This window comes from Fusarium falciforme, chromosome 12 (genome assembly GCF_026873545.1).
Source record: "Fusarium falciforme chromosome 12, complete sequence".
In the NCBI taxonomy this organism is placed as follows: domain Eukaryota; kingdom Fungi; phylum Ascomycota; class Sordariomycetes; order Hypocreales; family Nectriaceae; genus Fusarium; species Fusarium falciforme.
This window is the reverse complement of record NC_070555.1, coordinates 1,679,731-1,697,615: the sequence shown is the minus strand read 5'-3', so window position 1 is coordinate 1,697,615 and position 17,885 is coordinate 1,679,731. Positions and strand designations below refer to the sequence as shown.

Here is a 17,885-nt window from a genome sequence, read left to right as displayed (position 1 = left end):
TTCTCCTAGCCTCAAAAAATCTGCGTCAAAAGATGGCTGGTGTGACGGAAAAGCCCACCTCGGGCGATGCTGCCGTGTTGGCGGAGAGACAGGATGATTCTTCAAACACACCGTCGACGAGCGAGTCTGTTACTGATCGAGCGAACTTGCTGGGTGCTACTGCTGAGGAATTTCTTGAGGCTGAGGAGTATGGGCGGACGATTGATCTCGATGAAGCGAAGAGGGTGAGTTGTTTTATCACGTCGAGGTCTCAGATCTAACCTAAGCAGCGCGCCGAGACGTTGCTTTACTTTCACGAACATGATCCCAACTTCAACACGGATTCCATCATTCGCCTTCAAGCTTTTGTTCAGAACGAAGACCTCTTTGAGAACCCTGAAAAGCACCATGACAACATCACAGACATCAAGACCGAGGTCGCCCTCCTGACTATGAACTCACCCTACGCTGAAGTCCGCGCCGTCGTCAGCAACAAAGATGACCCATCGGCACCCGCCGGCACGATACGGGCCTGGATCATTGGCTTGTTCTTTGTCGTCGTGCAGAGCTTCGTCAACCAGCTCTTCTCGGTCCGCCAGCCGTCTATCAGGCTTCAAGCCCCTGTTATTCAGCTTCTTTCATACCCTCTTGGAAAGGCCTGGGAGAAGTGGATGCCCACCGGGGAGTTCACCTTGTTTGGCTCGACACACATGTTGAACCCAGGCCGTTTTAACCAGAAGGAACACATGCTGATCTCGATTATGGCCAATGTCGCGTCGAGCTTGCCTCACTCTCGATATATCATCTTCACTACTTGGTTGAAGAAGTACTTTGACATGCCCTTTGCAGCAGACTTTGGATTCCAAGTCTGCCTCTCGGTTGGTTCCGTTCATAGCCTACCTTGCGTGACCTGCTGACTGTGATAGCTATCGATGAACTTGCTCGGTTTCGGACTTGCAGGACTTGCTCGACGATTCTTGGTTTATCCATCGTTTTGTATCTGGCCTCGTTCGCTGGCCACAGTTGCACTCAACCAGAGTCTTCACAATGGTAAGAAAGAACTGGGCACTTGTTAACTACAGCCTGCTGACCATATACAGAAAGCAATACCGTGGCACGAGGCCCCTTCAACAAGAAATACAGCATGACCCGGTACAAGTTCTTCCTCATGTCCTTCGGCGCCATGTTTGTCTGGTTCTGGTTTCCCGAGCACATCGCCTCTGCTCTATCTCTGTTCAACTGGCTAGCTTGGATCGCGCCCGACAACTTCACTCTTGCGGCCATCACTGGCGTCAAGAAGGGTCTCGGCCTCAACCCGTTCCCTACCTTTGACTGGAACGTCGCTACTTATAACGTCGACCCCTTGTTGGTGCCGTTTCATGTCACCTTCAACATGTTTATCGGCTGTGTCCTGGGTGGAATCACCATTGCGGGAATGTACTGGACAAACACATTCAACACAGGATATCTGCCCATCAACACGAATACCATGTTTGACCATACTGGAGCCAAGTACAACGTTTCGTCGATCCTCGATGAGAACGGACTGTTGGACGAGAGCAAGTATCAGGCTTACAGCCAAGTCTACATTGCCGCCTCTTCAATCACCTATTAGTTGGTTCTTCTGATGCTTTTGAGGAACCTTGAACTGACTTGGCATAGTATTTACTTCTTTGCTGTCTACAGTGCCGTTATTTCTTATGCGGCTCTGTATCACTGGAACGACATTAAGATGGGCTTCAAGTCTCTGTTGGAGAGCATGAAGAAAAACGGGAGGGTCAATGACTTTAAGGACATTCACACGAGGCTCATGGAGAGTTACACCGAGGTTCCAGAGTGGTGGTACTTGATTCTGAACGTGAGTTTCTATTCTGTGTTTCTGGATCCGGCTAACAGGTTTCATAGGTCGTTGGAATTGTCCTCGGTATCATCGCTGTCGCAGCTTGGCCGACGAACACAAGCGTGGGCACAGTCTTCTTTGGTATTGCCCTCGCTATTCTTTTCACGATTCCCACCGGTATCATCTTCGCCACCACTGGTATCGAAGTCGAGTACAATGTCCTTGCTGAGTTTATCGGAGGAGCATGGCAACCCGGCAATGCGTTGGCGGTAGGCCATCCCAGGAGTCAATGCTACAACAGAACTGACTCTCTCTAGATGAACTTTTTCAAAGGCTTCGGCTATGTGACTGTCGCTCACGCCCTAGACTTTGCCAATGACCTCAAGCTTGGCCACTATCTCAAGATCCCCCAGCGTCAGACGTTTTGGTGCCAGACAGTTGCCAGTAAGTGGTTGGTACATGACCTCAACTGACTATTCTAACTCTTCTCGACAGCTATTGTATCAGCCTTTGTCTGTACTGGTGTTATGAATTTCCAGATCACCAGTATCCCCGACATTTGCGAGACCAACCAAAAGGACAAGTTTAGCTGCCCTGGCGTCGAGAGCTACTTTACTGCTGCTGTCCTCTTTGGTTCCCTTGCACCCCGCAGAGTTTTCGGATCAGGAGCGCAGTATACCGCTCTGCTCGCTGCTTTCCCCGTCGGCCTGGCCTTCCCCATCATCTACTACTATGCAACCCGCAAGCTCCCCAAGAAGCACTGGCTTACCAAGATTCATCCCGTTGTCATCTTCAGCGGTGGTCACGTTTGGTCGCCTTACAACTTGGCCTACATGTGGCCCGCCGTTATTCCAGGCTGGATCTCTTGGGTCGTCATCCGCAAGAGGTATCTCACGTTTTGGTCCAAGTACAACTATGTGCTCTCAGCTGCTTGGCAGACTGGAATCGCACTTGCGGCTGTTGTCATCTTCTTCGCTGTGAGCTATCATGGTGCAGATATCAACTGGATTGGAAACAGTGCGGATAGTGGTTGCGAAGTCGACGCTTGCACTCGACTCAAGGTGCCGGAGGGCGAGTTCTTCGGGCCACAGCCCGGAACTTTTGCGGGATAGATATCTTGCGTGCTTAAGAGTTAGAGTGCTTTGTAGCTATTGGGAGTGATGAGATAGTTTTAATACCAAGCCTAAATACTAATATACTTAAAGACAAGACTTAAGTATATTAAAATCTATTTTTATTTCTAGAGCTAAGTTTTTACTACTTTAAGCTAAGTTAATACTAAGCTGAGGCTAAGAAGGCCTAAATTAAGGTTAGAGTAGGCTAAGCTTAGGCTAAGGTGCTTATATAATCCTACTTTTAGGATTATATGCTCCTATAAGGCCCTAGATCTAAGATAATACCTTATTTTTAGCCTTAATTAGATTTACATATAAGAGGTGAGCAAGGAGGCAATCTAGTATTATTCTACTAGGAAAGAATGTCTATCAGTACCTATAAATTAGACTACCCCCCCTGAACACGTCTAGGCTTGGCTACATTTTTCAAGAATGCGAACGTGCTCAAGAACGCAGTCCTATCTACTGCCACCATTCCACATCAGTTTCCCTCAGGGTGTTGGACCCGCAGTGAATCTCACCACCACGCATATGGTGGCTATAATAATCATCGACAAACGTGACGTTCATCCCAGCACGGGTGTACGCTTCTGTAACCGCTTGAGCGATAACATCGACACCGTTGATAATCGGGCCAAATGGGTTAGGACTCAAGTAGTGATTTCCAATAACAATGCCGTTGATGGGTGCCGGAATGAAGGCACCCAGTTGATATTCATCTTTGTGGACTGGGGGCCAGTAGTAGTCCAGTCCATCAGGTCGGATCCAAGGTCCATACCCAGATTGGTCACGGTAGAGCGCAGGGACGTGGACAACATCCTCCCTGTCAAGAGGAATCTCGGACAAGAGAATATCGAGGTTGTAATCGATCCATTTCTGGGCGTATCTGTTCACCTCGATAAACGTCTTGTTATCTAAGAGATTGGAAACGGACAAGTTCAAGAAAGGCGGCTCCTCGGCATCGAAACGTTCAATCTGGGGCTGGGCATCGAAGCTGATGGCTGATGCGTTGCCGTGGCCGGCAGCTTGAGCATCGCTCAAGATCTTGATGCCGACATCTGGACTGGCGATTCCAATTGTGAAGCCCAAGTCGTTGTCAAAAGGCAAGAATTGGACAAATTCATCGACGTGCCCGACTACCAACCAACCAGTCTCCAGGAAAAGGGTCGATTGCACTCCATTACCAAAAATGAGGTTCCGGACAGCTTGGGCTGGAAACTCTTCAAAGTGCTTGCCTTGAATGACTCGACCAGTTTTGTAGAGAGTGCCATCCTTGCTCCGGTGAGGAGGAATAGTCTCAAGGTTGCCGTAGCTGTTGATAGTATGGTAGCCAAACCCAGAAGATGAAAAGCCGATTCCTGGACCATCTGCCGGTTGAAACCCGCCGATGCCGGGGCCTCGAAGCTGTTCAAAGACTTGACGACCACCAGTTCGAGTGGACTGCGCTGATCGAAGCATGATTCGGATAGCAATGGGACCATTGGGGCCTGGCATGCTGGCATAAGCTGGCTCAACAATATCCTGGGCCCAGATATCAGAGGACTGATTGAACAACCACAGAGGGTTCTCAATACCGGCGACGGAGCGAGCATCATCCAGTTGTTGAACAAAGTACTGCTGAATGGGCTCAGAGTCGTTTGCGAATGTGCTGACGAGTGTCTCGACACGCTGGAGCGGGTGATGGGTAAGGACTGGGGCCACCTTGAGAGCGACCGAGTCGCGAACATAGTCTTTGGAACCAGGCGTGTTGTATACGTCAAAGTGGACGGTAACATGGCCATCCCAGACTTCAGCCTCGGTAACAAATTCGCGGCCGTCGATTCCGAGAACCAGGCCATCTCGCAGCTGGGTTGCGTTGAAGTTGAGCTGCTTGTTCACCAGCCTCCAAGAAGTTGTCGAGTTTGGTTGCTGCGCATCTTCCAAATAAAAGATACGGACCCTTTCATATGCTTCGCGAGGAGTAGCGTAGACATGCGCGAAAGCATCATCCGATATGTTGGCAAGAGGGACAGTCCTGAGAGGAGCAAGATACTCTGGAGCAAGCAGAAGATGGCCTGATGCGTCATTGCACCAGGACAGCTCCTCGTTGCTCAAGGGTATTCCGTTGCGATCGGTGTTGGAACAGCGCAATTCTTTGTCACCAACGTTGGGGAGAAAGATGGCGCCTCTCGCATCGCTCCAAACAGCCTTGTTGATTGCATCCGAGTCGCCTGCCAGATCAACCACGCCATCACGGTTCGTGTCCGCTCGGATGTCCGGGTTGATCAGAGCGCAGTGTGCAACGAGAGGCTGCAGGCTGAGAATCAGCCCAGTGAGAGAAAGGTGTCTCATGGCGGTATTGACGATAATTGACTGGGAGATTGGGGGTTCGGTTGCAAAGATCGACTGAGGCTGGCGTTCTTCTAACCAACAGTGTCTTCTTTCATCCTGACTTTATAGACCGCGGCCACAGAGTCCTCATGGCTTAGAATTTGAGGGTTTGCTGTGATAAGCTTACACCCAAAGCCACAGGGTTTCGATTATCTGTTGAAAGCTCCTCGAGAAGAGATAAGTTTCATCTTACGCTATCGATTTTCCTCCAAAGTTATGACAAACAGATTTATGAAACACATAATAGTAAATCCTGCCTAGCAGCAAAGATTAGAATGGCCAGCTCCATCAGACCCCCTGGGTGCCTTGTTGGTGGGGGTTGACATTATAGGCGAGGTTCAGAGGTTCTCCGCCCTCAACGAGCACAATCGACCGAATCAGATCTTGCCGGCGATTCCAGCGGAGGCCTCGGAAAAGATGACATTAGCCCAAAGTATCGGGTGAAGAGACTCCTAACCACGCTACGGTTAGTTAGTTTTGTGCTTATCATTGAGAACGTTGAGCTCCAAATTGAGTTCTTGCTACGCATCCTGTGAAAAGACCCCTTGTTTGTACTGGACCTTTATTCTCTCATTTGAAGCTCATGGAACAAGATAAGCAGGGGGGTATGATCAACTATTGTCAAGGCCACGGTATGCAACTCATGTCAAGAAACGATTGATTGATGATTAGGTCCAAAGGTCCCCCCGGCCGAGCCCTCATGAGGGGAGTGTGTACTAGCTAGAGGGTCTACGGAGCCCGATTTCACATACTAATCCCTGATAATTGCATCAAACGGGCAGGGGGCTCATTCCCCTGTGTCGATAGCTCCGTCTTCCTCCGTCTTCCTCGTTGTACCCCAAGTTCCGTGACTTGGGCCCTTGACAACTATTGCTGACCGTATCTCCGCAAAGATATCTCCGCAAAGAACAAGCTAACTGACATGTTCATGCTTTAAAAGCACAGGGGTATTGGCACTGCCTTCTGTTTGGTCAACCAAGTCTTGGCATCGTCATACCCCAACCGAGCGTCGGCTGAACATTCCTTCCCCATCAATTAGTGGAACATTGTTGATAAGTGTCTTGCATGTCACAGGTTTATGGCCCGAAGGATCATTAGATGCCCCCCGTTGTGGGCGCATTCGCTTCATCGATTTCGGGGCATCATGTCTTATCGCCTGGATATATAGAGTAAAACTCAATTACCCCAGTTTGATCTGCAGAGAACTGCAGGGGAGCCACCATCTCGCTTCCGAATCTTTGGCTGTCAGGAAATATCCTTTGGGTCCGGCTGCTTTCCTGTATCTCCCAGATAACAGGCGGATAAGCACCCTTCTTGCTTTTACAGGTGGATTTTGAGAAGTTCCTGTTACGTATCACGATGTTACCTCGAATGAGATGCGAGAGTCAAGGCTTCACTACCGCTAACACGTTTCTCTTACGTATCACATCTGTCCAGCTGTAAAAGACCTATCTCAAGCTTCTCAAGATGTGACTCAGTATCCCGGACTGAATGAGGCAGTTTGGTATCATGGTGATGAGGTGAGAGCAAGCTTATTACTCAATGCGTTTACTGGGTTGTTGGATCGCAAGTTATATCTCGACCATCCACCCTCGAGGCAATTTCTTCAACCTGCGGATCTTCTCATTGGGCATTCAAAGTATCTCGCTATTGTTTGTGTCCAGTGCTGACACTTTGACAATATGAAGATGATTTGCACAATTCAATCAATCTTTACCTTGTGTCTTGTCAATTTACTCCTGTTGACTCCTCAAGGTGTGCAGGTAGGTGTATCTGATCAGCTGTTTTCTGCTTTTTGATATTGACGAGTCTGTGGGCAGAGTCTCAGCATTGTTGAAGCTTCCATCTCCGAGTTACAGGAGGCATTGACCTCGGGTCGCATCAATGCAGTTCAGCTCCTGGCGAAGCATTTGAATAGAGTTGCTCACTACGACCGGAGAGGTGTGCATCTCAACGCCATTCCCGTACTCAGCATCAATGCTTTTGAAGAAGCACAGGCCTCTGATGATTGGAGAGCTGGCAACAATGGTTCTATCCGGTCTCTCATAGAAGGCTTGCCCTTTACCGTCAAGGACAGCTACATGGTGAAGGGATTGCCAGTCGCCGCTGGTTCACCTGCATTCCAGAACCTCACGGCACACGATGATGCCTTTGCAGTCGAGGTGCTTCGCGCTGCTGGAGGTATCGTCTTGGGCAAAACCAATATGCCTCCCATGGCTAACGGAGGCATGCAGCGAGGGTTGTACGGAAGAGCAGAAAGTCCTTACAACCCAGAGTATCTTGCGGCTGCTATGGGTTCTGGCTCTTCCAATGGCTGCGGCGTCTCCACTGCTTCCAGCATGGCTGTGTTCGGCATGGCCGAAGAAACCGTCTCATCAGGGCGATCCCCTGCATCCAACAACGGACTTGTGGCCTATACTCCCTCAAGAGGCATGCTCTCAATTCGGGGTAATTGGCCTCTATCTCCATCGGCAGATGTGGTCGTGCCTCATACCAGAACGTTACATGACCTTCTCGCCGTGCTTGACGTTTTGTTTGTCCCAGATAATGAGACAACTGGAGACCTGTGGAGGTCACAACCCTTTGTTCAACTTCCAAACGTCCAAGGCATTCGACCCAAATCCTTCCTGTCACTCGCAAACGACTCCTCCATTAGAGGGAAGCATATTGGCATTCCAAGCATGTTTCTCGGAAAGAGAGATGCCGTGTCTCAACCGGTGTACATTCACCCATCAGTCATTGATCTCTGGGAAGAGGCCCGAAAGACACTGGAGTATCTTGGCGCGACAATCGAAGAAGTCGATTTCCCGCTAGTTAGTAACTTTGAGGTTGCCCCGACTCGAAATGAGGTCAACAGCGATTATCCTCTTCCGGCCTATTATAATGGCAGTTCCGGCCCTTCGGATTTTGGTGCTCTGGCCTGGGATGACTTTCTACACTACGTCAATGATTCTTCAAGCGTTGTCCAACTTGGCGATATTGATCCAGCCCTCATCTTCCCTCAGATCCCCGGAACACTCCCTGACCGATACGGAAACACATTCAACAACCGAACGAGTGGTAATGCCGCTGCGGTCAAAGATGCAAAGAACAGGAGAGGCCCAATTGTAGAAGTCCCTGGCTTCAGCGAGTGGCTTCATTCTCTTGAGGATCGCAGAAAGAGGGACCTCGAAGACTGGATGGACCAGAAAGGTCTTGACTTTCTTGTCTGGCCTGCCGCGGGTGATGTCGGACGCGCAGCCGCCGAAGTGGACGAGCAAGCTGCAGCCTTGACCTGGCGCAACGGTGTTGCTAGGTCCTTGGGCAATTTTGCTATTCGCCAGCTTGGAGTGCCTACCGTCACGGTCACCATGGGTACGATGAAGGACACACAGATGCCGGTTGGTCTGACCTTTGCGTCCAAGGCTTACGATGACGTGTCTCTGTTGAGTTATGGGTATGCCTTTGAACAAGCCCATGTCTCGCCTCGTTTTGCACCCCGGCGTACACCTCCCTTGGAGACGGATCAGATTCAGTACGAAGAGAGGCAAGAGCCTACCCAGGGTAAGGCAGCCCCCGATCTTTCTGCTCATGGCCAACGCGTTGGAGCAAACGCTGTATACATCAACGGTCGTGTTGCATCGCACGACGGACACGAAGGAGCATCTTTGGACTTGGAGGTATACGTTGATGGTGTCCTTGTTTCAGCTCTCGTCGTCGGAGCAAACCAAACCTGGTCCGTCACGGCAAACATCACTGAGGAGTTTTCGGGAGTCTCACGGTTTGGAGAGATAAACCACCCCGATGCTAGTCTGGCAATGGTGGTAGTTATAGCAACCGCCTCCAGTGGCCGCTCAGCAGGAAAACTATTGTTTGTCTAAGTATAGTAGCATGGCTGATATCGCGTGCAAGTTGCGGTTGTGGAGGAAGGAAAGGGCACCTAGACCGCCTGGGATTATCACCAACCTGGGCTGGTTGTTTCTGGTGGACTCAAGAATGGTCGAAGGATCTGGCAAATTCTGGACGAAATGTGCCTAGATGAAGTGAAGGTGTATCATTCTCGAGGCAAGTCTAATTATCTGGACTCTTCTGCCCCCAAAGACAAAGCACAATCATGGACGCACCTGGGCAACTGCCGTGTTATCGCCGACCAAACCAACTTGGAAGTAGTCACCTGATAGGCAATGGCAATACATATCAAAGAGATGAACGATAGCAGGCGCGAGGAATCATAAACTATCAAGACCTGTGTTCCAGATGCATCTATCCCTAGAAATCATCTAGATATATATGATCTGCAGCAAACGGCGGCAAGGAATGCGTGGGTTTGTTGTTGAAACGGCGCGCCCTTATAGACTGCGCCGACAACAACCACGGGACACCTCTCTCTTGGGCCGCAGGAAGCGGTCAAGTCGAAGTCGTTTCATTGTTGCTGGATGAAGGTGCTCAACATGATTCCAAGAACAAGTCAGATCGTAGTCCTCTGTCTTGGGCTGCAGCGAATGGTAGCGAAGAACGTGTCAGTTTGCTGTTGAAACAGGGTGCCGATCTCGACCATACCGACAACAATCGCAGGACATCTCTCTCATGGGCTGCTGGCGAGGGGCACCTCTCAGTCGTCAAACAATTGCTCGCCTACAAATTGGACAAGCAAAAGCTGGTTCCATCTGAAGTCAAGGATGGCAGCAAGGCCATGCGGGATCCGGTCTCCGGCAAGGAGTCCCGACCCGCCAAGGACGCGGCGATTCGATCCACAACCAAGAATACCAAGAAAAAGGCCAAGACAGTCGAGGTGAACTCCCGAGACACCAAGTCTTGGACGCCGCTCTGTCATGCGGCATTCAACAGACACAAGACTGTCGTCGAGAGGTTGCTATGACACGGAGCTGACCCGATTGTCACAGTCACGGGAGACAGAGGAATCATCACATTAGTAGAACACTTGAATGACATGAGGCGGGGCATTGAACGAGACGCTACAACAGAATCGGCCTCGTCTATTAACGACTCAAAACCTGAACCGGCGACGCTTGATGCTGTGCTACAGATTCTGAATCTGATGTCTTCCAAGTCGCTTCGGACGGAGCCCTTGGAGGGGGGCTGCGATTGTGGACAAACAGTTCCTGGCGACGGTGGCAAGAATCCCCAAAAGTGAGGAGAGCTACATGGCAATGAAAATGTTCTCGGTCGATGCTGTGCTGAAGAATGGTCTGCGCAAATACTTGAACAGCGATGACTCGTGCTGGTGTCTGCATCTTCCGACAAACAATGTGAGTCTCCTCTGACACTCAATATGGCACTTAGCCAAACTGACGCCTTCTTCAGATGACATGGGTCGATGTGTGCATCTGATTCAACCAGCTGTTGTAAATAGAAGCAAGCTAACTTCTTCCTGCCAGGTTCTCATAGCAAAACACTTCTAATAGGCAGGAGAAGAGGAGAAATGGAAAGGGAACACCATCCTGAAACCAAAACTTTGGTCCGGACAACAGCACACCTCTTGGAATGAATCTTGCCATGCTCGATTCATGCGCCCAGCCTGCCATTCATTCGCCCTTCGTACGTCGAAAATACCGTTGTATTGAAGGCACTTCGTGCTAATATATGTTTCAGCACAATCTGCAGGCAACGTAGATTCATCACGATTGAAGTCTCACTCTAAGGGACTTGTATTGCTCGTACGTCACATTTGGTTCTTCTACCTTAATTGTTCTCTAATGCGCGAGAATAGATGCCTTTTCTACACTGGGATGTGCAGGATGAAGTCGAGAAGTTGAAGCAGATCCTGAAGGAGAAGCGTTGCCGCCCTAAGCTGCAGAGACGAGGAACGCGCAGGATGCAGAAAACGAGATTAACGAAAGACCCTTCAACGCAACCGAGATGCTTTACTGGATGTATCTGGACCAGAAAAGTCCACTGCACGTTCGCAGGACTCTCGACCAATTCTACTACCACACGCTGACAGACACTGACGAGCGAGACAAAGACCAGACCGTCCTCCGGTACTTCAACGACAAAAGCCTCCGGGTAAGAGGGTTCAAGCCGGTCCTCACCATGGTTGACCAACTGTGGATGTGGGTGCTCCCAGAAATTGGGCGATCGCCCCCCACCGTCATCACCGCGTTCCCACAAAGGTGCAACAGAATGACTTCGTCAACATCTAAGGGCATGACTGTACTGACAGCCAACATCATTGAGAGGGTTCGAGAGTTGGCGGTCAGAACACATGGCGAACTGGCAGAGGTGATCGCTAGCGAGTGCTCCAAGATTTACCTTGATGCCACGAGCGACCGGAAACCACCGATCCAGTTTTTGGAGATCTATAACACCTCGATAGGAGAGATCTTGAGAGCTCTCTTTTTTCCAAGCAGCCATCATACTAATTGTATCATTCTTCAGACCGACCGGGAGACGCAGCGGTTTAGGGATTTCCAGGACAACATCACGTCGAAGGAGATCACTGGAGCCAAAGCCACACAGGAACGCAATCCAGACACTTTGAAAAAGATGATCGATATCGAGAATGACATTGAGGATCTTCGTCAGATCAAGGATATTAGGGAGGAGCTGAGTATCATGTCCTCACTGTTTCATGTTCAGAAGGAGGTCCTCCAGGTCATGGACCACGCGATCAGGGACGAGATCGATCCAGTCCATCGGCATCCGCACCTATCCCCCGAGTCCTCAACCTCAACCCCATCTGTTTCGACTTCGACCTCGTCCACAGTTGATATCAAAGAACGAGCATTCCAATCACACATGCTGACGGCAGTGAACCGAAATATCGAAACAGTGCAGAGGCTAGAGGAAAATGCAGAGCGAGCAGCTAGAGCGGTCTTTACCCCCGTTCATATCTTCATGTGTGCCGAACTAATGTGTTACCGACAAACAGATCCAACAACTACTCGACCTGAAGAACAAGCAAGCGACCCTTTTGCAGGAGCAACTGGCTGGAAAGCTCACCGTCCAGACCAGCAAGCTGGGAAACACGATCATGTGGTTTACCGTTGCGACAATAGTGTTTGTAGGTTATATCTCGTCTGACGGCAATGAAGTATGGCCACTAGGTGCTTCCCAGCTACCGCTCTCGTTCATGGCTTCATTTCTAGCCCTTGAGGTATCAGAGTTTCCTTGGTCAAACGACAAGCTGTCGCTTACATTTGTGCTTCAAATTCTCTGTAAGTACTTTTTCCTGAGCACTGATGCAGTTATGGTGGCTCGTTTTAAGCACTCAGCACCCATGGACACTGACTTATGATGAAGTTACCGTGTCCGTGGTTGTTTGCGTTCCTGCAGTGACGCTAGCTTTTCACTTGGACAGCGTGAAGGCTGCATTAAAGTGTGGTGTGAACTCTGCGCGTGGAATATATATCCCAAACTGTGGTGGCAATCAAGCAGAATTGTGACAGCTTTGTGGAGAAAATGAAGGATGCGCGTTCCAGGAGGCAAGGAGAAAAATGGGAGAGAAAGGGGGAGGTCGATATAGAAGGATTAAGGAGGTGATGGTGGTGTCGGAACTTGGAGCTATCCTTGTGGATAGCTTCAATCTTTGTAATGTCTGTGTTGTTCTTCCTGAGGCTATCGTCACCTTCACTTCCGGCCCGCAACGTGGCCTGCATAATTGGGACTAGCAATCGGAGACTTGTTTGGCTAACCGCAGATTATCTGACTAGTCGCTAGAGGACAATGGTCTGCTTTACTCTGCTTAAACCTCAAGACCCTCCCTTGCCCTTCTGCTCCTTGGCCAGTCGACATAGCGGACACAACTCGCTCTTGTTGCTCTTCTGTACATGGTCTGTCTTCCCACATGAGCCCATCACTTTGAATTTGCCCTTTGCCTAGCGCACCTTGGCGCACACGTCGTGGTCTGTTGTTTTCTTGTGGGGATAGTCACACTGTTTGCAAGTGTACTGGGTGACTGTTTCTGTGCACATCTCGGCAATGCTTGTCTTTTTTTCGTTAGTTGATTCGGGACACTTAGAAATCTTGGGTGTGGAAGTTTTAGGAGATTTGGGCGCTAAAGGAGTGGTTGAGTCGTGCTGGAGGTCTACTTATAGCTGAGATGAAAAGCAGTCACGGCTGTTGTTTACGTGGTGGTAATGGCCTAGGGCTCCATTAGTTGAATGAATCCTTGTCGTAGAAGACGGGGTTATACCATGGGGGGGTATTAAATGTTTGTAGGGGATTTGAAACCTCGGTTTGAATCACTAATGGTTTCCATTGTGACATTTGTGTCGGCCTATGTCACGCTGAAGAGACTTTCTAATCGATGGTGACACAGCTGGGGAGACTTCTTGGTTTAACCTTTTCGCCGTGGGTATATACTGGAACCTCAGCCTATGTTCATGGTCTACTAATTGTGCAACACCATGATTTCCTTTGCGGGTGGCTTAAATTCAGCCCGCAAGGTCCTTGCTTTCCTTCCTTTACCATTACACATCATCCATATAGAATATTCCCTCCTCAGCGGGCATCCCTTTTTCCTCCTCTTCGCGTTGACATCTCTTGCACAAGCCATGGTGTGTAGATGAGATGGTAGGTTGCCACCTAGTACACGAGCGAAAAACCCGAGTCCGTGAGAGCGCCTCTTCGCACAACTCATGGGATTGATCCCACCGGTAGATAGCCTGACATCGGTTGCACTTGTAACCATCGTAAGTCTTTTTGCACATCGTGGCGTAGTATGGCTTCCCAATTGTTTTTAGTTGTCTTCGTTGCTTTTGACTGCTGAAAGGTGAGGCAAGTGACGACTTGAGCACTAGGGAAGTCTTCAGGTGGACTTATTTATAGTTGTAATGAAAAACAAATCACAGTCGGAGTTGCTGCCGTGGAAGAGATACAGTGTGAAACCGGATAAGAAAATATGACCTGGAATGGGACTGCGGTACGACTTGCCTCGCAGCCACTTGGGAGGGTACCGGGAACTATGAATTAATTTGAAGTGATGGTTAGTCCAAGAATATGAAATCAGTGTCCTTGCTGTTATACATGGATTTATCGGTCATTCAGCTCACCAAGGCGTTGTCCATACGAATCACGCGCCCAAAAGGCCTACGCTGACTTGCTAGTGGACGAACATGCTTGACGTAGCGAGGATTATCAACCACTTGAGCTTAAGTTTATATGGGTACAATCTCTCAATGAATATGGGAGCCAACTGGACTTATAGAATGATAGATGCTTCTCGCTATGTAGGGCTTCACGCACACTTAGGAAAGACAACACAGCAGCCTCAACCCTATTCACGCTCTTTACCATAGCCTATTACAACGATCAAGTCATTATTCTATTCACGTACGAGGATCGCCAGACCCACCAGCCCCTCTTCAAGCATGAACACCATTTCCCGCGTAAAAAGCACACGGAGTAGGCGTCATACTCTAAGTTAAAACCGGCTTCCGAAGTGGACACTGAGAAGGGTTGCACGAGTTGACGATTTGGAGTGGGTGCCATATGTTTCGCAGTGCAGACACGCGACTCTGGTGAAGTAGGTCACATCGAAAACGGACGCTCAGGGGACGAGACTTACAGAATTCAGCAGGTATTTGAGCACGCTTTTAGCAAAATTCACACTTGCTGCCTATGACACGTCTATCATCGCACTCAGGAGGTGACCAAGGGTCAGTGTTGTCTTCGTCTCGGTTCTGTACCACGGCTAGCCAGGGTAGTGAAAGTGTGATGGCTTCTCGGAAATGGGTCAGGTGAGACCGTGGTCGCGAAGAATACAGGAGGAAAGCAACACATAGGCTTAGGACTCTTGACAGACTCAGGAAGCAATTCACAAGGAATCATCTCGCGACTATCAATGACAGCAATTCTACCACCGTTGACTCACATTAGTCCCATGTATAGTATCGCGTCTCCATTAGTCCAAGAAGTTATGACCTTTGGCCTGGTATAGATACTCTGGAGGTTGACTTCATCTGGCCCAATTGCTCCAAAAGATCGTTTGCTCATTCCATTGAGCGCCTTACAGGCTGGTAACTCATCTGTCTTGATCTCCAGGAGCCCCAACAACGAAAATTTTGCAAATTTAGTTGCCATTAATATCGCCTCGCCTCCTATTCTCTCTGCCAAAGGTAATCGCTAGTTGGGCGGCTTGGCCCTTTTTGTCCTCCTTGTCGAGGCGGTGGATTGAAAAAGAAAGCGAGAAATCTGTGCAATATGACTGAACGCGCCAAGTCGAGTAAAAATCCGTGATGGTTGATCACTGCTGATCTTAACCACGAACGTAATTCTCAACGTTACCTTTTGACACCTGGACGTGTCTTGCATGAATGCACGCCTGTCTGTCTCACAATCCCAGCTTTCATTTCTAGGCCAGTGGATCAGTCTGTAACGTTTATAATCGGGATTTTACGTGCATTTAATCGTTGTAATTATGAAACTTCTAGAGAATTATCACATGCGCCCTCGGTACGGTGTTGACCCTCATTCACATGGGTATACCCTCACGCTGAACATTAGGCGTACTACCCTACAGCAAGTGTTATGTCCGTAATTTCTCATGACTAACTAGGTGGGATAAAGGAGATCAAAAAGCTTAATTTCGGTGCTCAAACTGATTGAATGGGGAAATTTTTGATTGAAGTTGCACGCTATGATTCACTCCCTACTCTACCCCCTACTCCTCAGTGCTATTACTCTGCCACGCGTCAGTCTCCCAAGGCTTCACGGACTTGCCCTCCACATAATCACCACCAGCAGGCCTCCACATCTGCCAAAAAGTCATGGGCTGTAGCTCCCTCTCAATCTCCCTCCACTCCTCACCAGGTTCCGCCTTGGCGGGTTGCAACCGGTTGACGTTGACAATCGTGAAGCCGTGCTTCTTATAAACGGGCACGCCGAGCTCGGTTGCGTCGAGCCACATCTCAACGCCCATCTCGTCGGCCTTTTTCTTGCCCCAGTTGAGTATCAAATCGGCGATGCCTTGACGACGGTAGTCTGGGTGCGTGTAAAGGATGTTGAGGTCTTGTTGAGTTAGCAAAGACGTTCATTGACGGGAAAGATAACTTACAAACTTGTGGTCGCGCTCCCATCTTGCTCCTTGGGAGATCAAATTGCTCTAGACATCTGCTGACATATTCCCTCCTCTCCCCCTCGGGGTGCCAGTCAGCATCTTCATGGGCGTTGTAGTCTTCAAACGGGTTGGTTGGGCATATCTTCCAAAGACAAGCACCAACAATGGTGCCATCGTCATCCACAACCTTGCCCCAGTAGCTTGTTGAATCAGTGTCGTGCCATACCAGCTGGCGGGCTGTGGACTCCCTCAGTGACTCTTCCCTGGCAGAGGGTCCGTCACCGAGAAGAGGGCAAAAGAGGCGGAAGAAGGGTTGATAAGGCTTCTCGTAAGAGGCCCATTGACACTCAATGACTTGGTCAAAGTCATTGGCGAGGTCAACTTCTAGCAGTTTGAAAGTCATGACTGATACTTTTACTTCTTTCCACAAACAGAAAATGCCCGACACAGCATCAAAGGCGGCGATCTTGGGGCGAAGAGGAAGGGTTGCAACGCTGATATGGGGTGAGGCACAGATGGCTCGAGAGTACACCCACCAAAACCGAGAACCTGGAAACCACACCACCACATTCACCACAGAGCCCCAATAGGGTCATCCGTTTTGTGCCAATTTCTCCGTTCGTTACTGAAGATGCCGGACGCCACCGGATGGCAGGGATGTGATCAGGGTTGATGAGGCGCCACACCGCACGGGATAATGTTCCTAGATATGCAGGAGAAACCTTATTCACCTGTAGCACTGTGACAAACTGTGACTGTCAACTCGTCTCTTCCCCTCGGTACCTGTTGCTGGTGAGATCTTGCGAAGCGAAGGATCCTTCAGCTCTTTGCGAGTCGGGCCTTCAAACTCTTATGGAAGGTGATTGCACGGACACTGTTCGGGTCGATCTACCGACTGTACCGCTACGGAAGTTACCTGTTGGTCCTGGACATCCCTGTTCGGATGGGGTCGCAGATTTGCAGGGGTGTCAGACCTGTGAAGAGTGTGATTTTGTGCCTCAGGGCATCATTGGTCTACCATGCGTGATTATGGCCTCTTTTTTTTTTTTCTTTCTTTCTCGAAAATGCTTTTTCTGATATCGAACGTTTTGGATGCTACTATAACTGTGAGTCCAACCACGCCCAACACCTGAGAACCCTTGTATCAGGATCAGCGCAAGACTTCCTAAAGCGGGTTGCAATACATGGGCCGCCCAGCCACTCAGCTCCGGTAACTCCATCTGGGCTGTTTTAAGATCTCGCAGGGATTGAGAATGAGCTGAGGCCTTCATTCTGTGATGACAGGGCTTGGAACGCCGAATAGGACACTACAGGGAGTCAATAAGACTCTTAGCAGAGCTGAAATCCCGCTCTTCGACTCTGCCCATTTTCTTTTCCTTCCATTTTCAGTGTGTGTCGGGGGTGGAAGGGACTTCACATGACGAGTAGGAGATGCAAGCCGTAAGACGAATCTATAGGCCATGAATCTGTGCCGCTTTTTCCAAGATGTGACCGTGTTTCGCCTGCAGTGATCCTTTTTCTTAATTGCCTTTTTTCCCTCTCAAGTGCCGACCCTGTAAATCTCGTTTTGTTTCTTTCAATT

At 49.5% G+C, this 17,885-nt stretch overlaps 3 protein-coding genes and 1 pseudogene across 4 annotated transcripts, besides 1 other annotated feature; 2 read left to right on the top strand and 2 right to left on the bottom strand.

Annotated features, from left to right (window-relative positions):
* The first annotated feature begins 11 nt into the window (after window positions 1-11).
* On the top strand, window positions 12-2,931 carry NCS54_01430300 (annotated as a pseudogene). The gene is made up of 8 exons: window positions 12-224; window positions 270-857; window positions 906-1,029; window positions 1,080-1,593; window positions 1,642-1,837; window positions 1,885-2,088; window positions 2,137-2,263; window positions 2,315-2,931.
* Window positions 12-2,931: a sequence feature.
* Window positions 2,932-3,396: 465 nt separating this feature from the next.
* On the bottom strand, window positions 3,397-5,265 carry NCS54_01430200 (PAD domain-containing protein; the record flags this gene model as incomplete). Its single annotated transcript, XM_053159457.1, has 1 exon — window positions 3,397-5,265. One exon carries the CDS (start codon window positions 5,263-5,265, stop codon window positions 3,397-3,399), a length of 1,869 nt encoding a protein of 622 aa, XP_053015432.1.
* Window positions 5,266-6,986: 1,721 nt separating this feature from the next.
* NCS54_01430100 (Amidase domain-containing protein) lies at window positions 6,987-9,164 on the top strand (the record flags this gene model as incomplete). The annotated part of the gene is made up of 2 exons (XM_053159456.1): window positions 6,987-7,067; window positions 7,125-9,164. 2 exons carry the CDS (start codon window positions 6,987-6,989, stop codon window positions 9,162-9,164), a joined length of 2,121 nt encoding a protein of 706 aa, XP_053015431.1.
* Window positions 9,165-15,907: 6,743 nt separating this feature from the next.
* On the bottom strand, window positions 15,908-16,706 carry NCS54_01430000 (N-acetyltransferase domain-containing protein; the record flags this gene model as incomplete). Its single annotated transcript, XM_053159455.1, has 2 exons — window positions 15,908-16,254; window positions 16,301-16,706. 2 exons carry the CDS (start codon window positions 16,704-16,706, stop codon window positions 15,908-15,910), a joined length of 753 nt encoding a protein of 250 aa, XP_053015430.1.
* Between the last annotated feature and the right edge of the window lie 1,179 nt (window positions 16,707-17,885).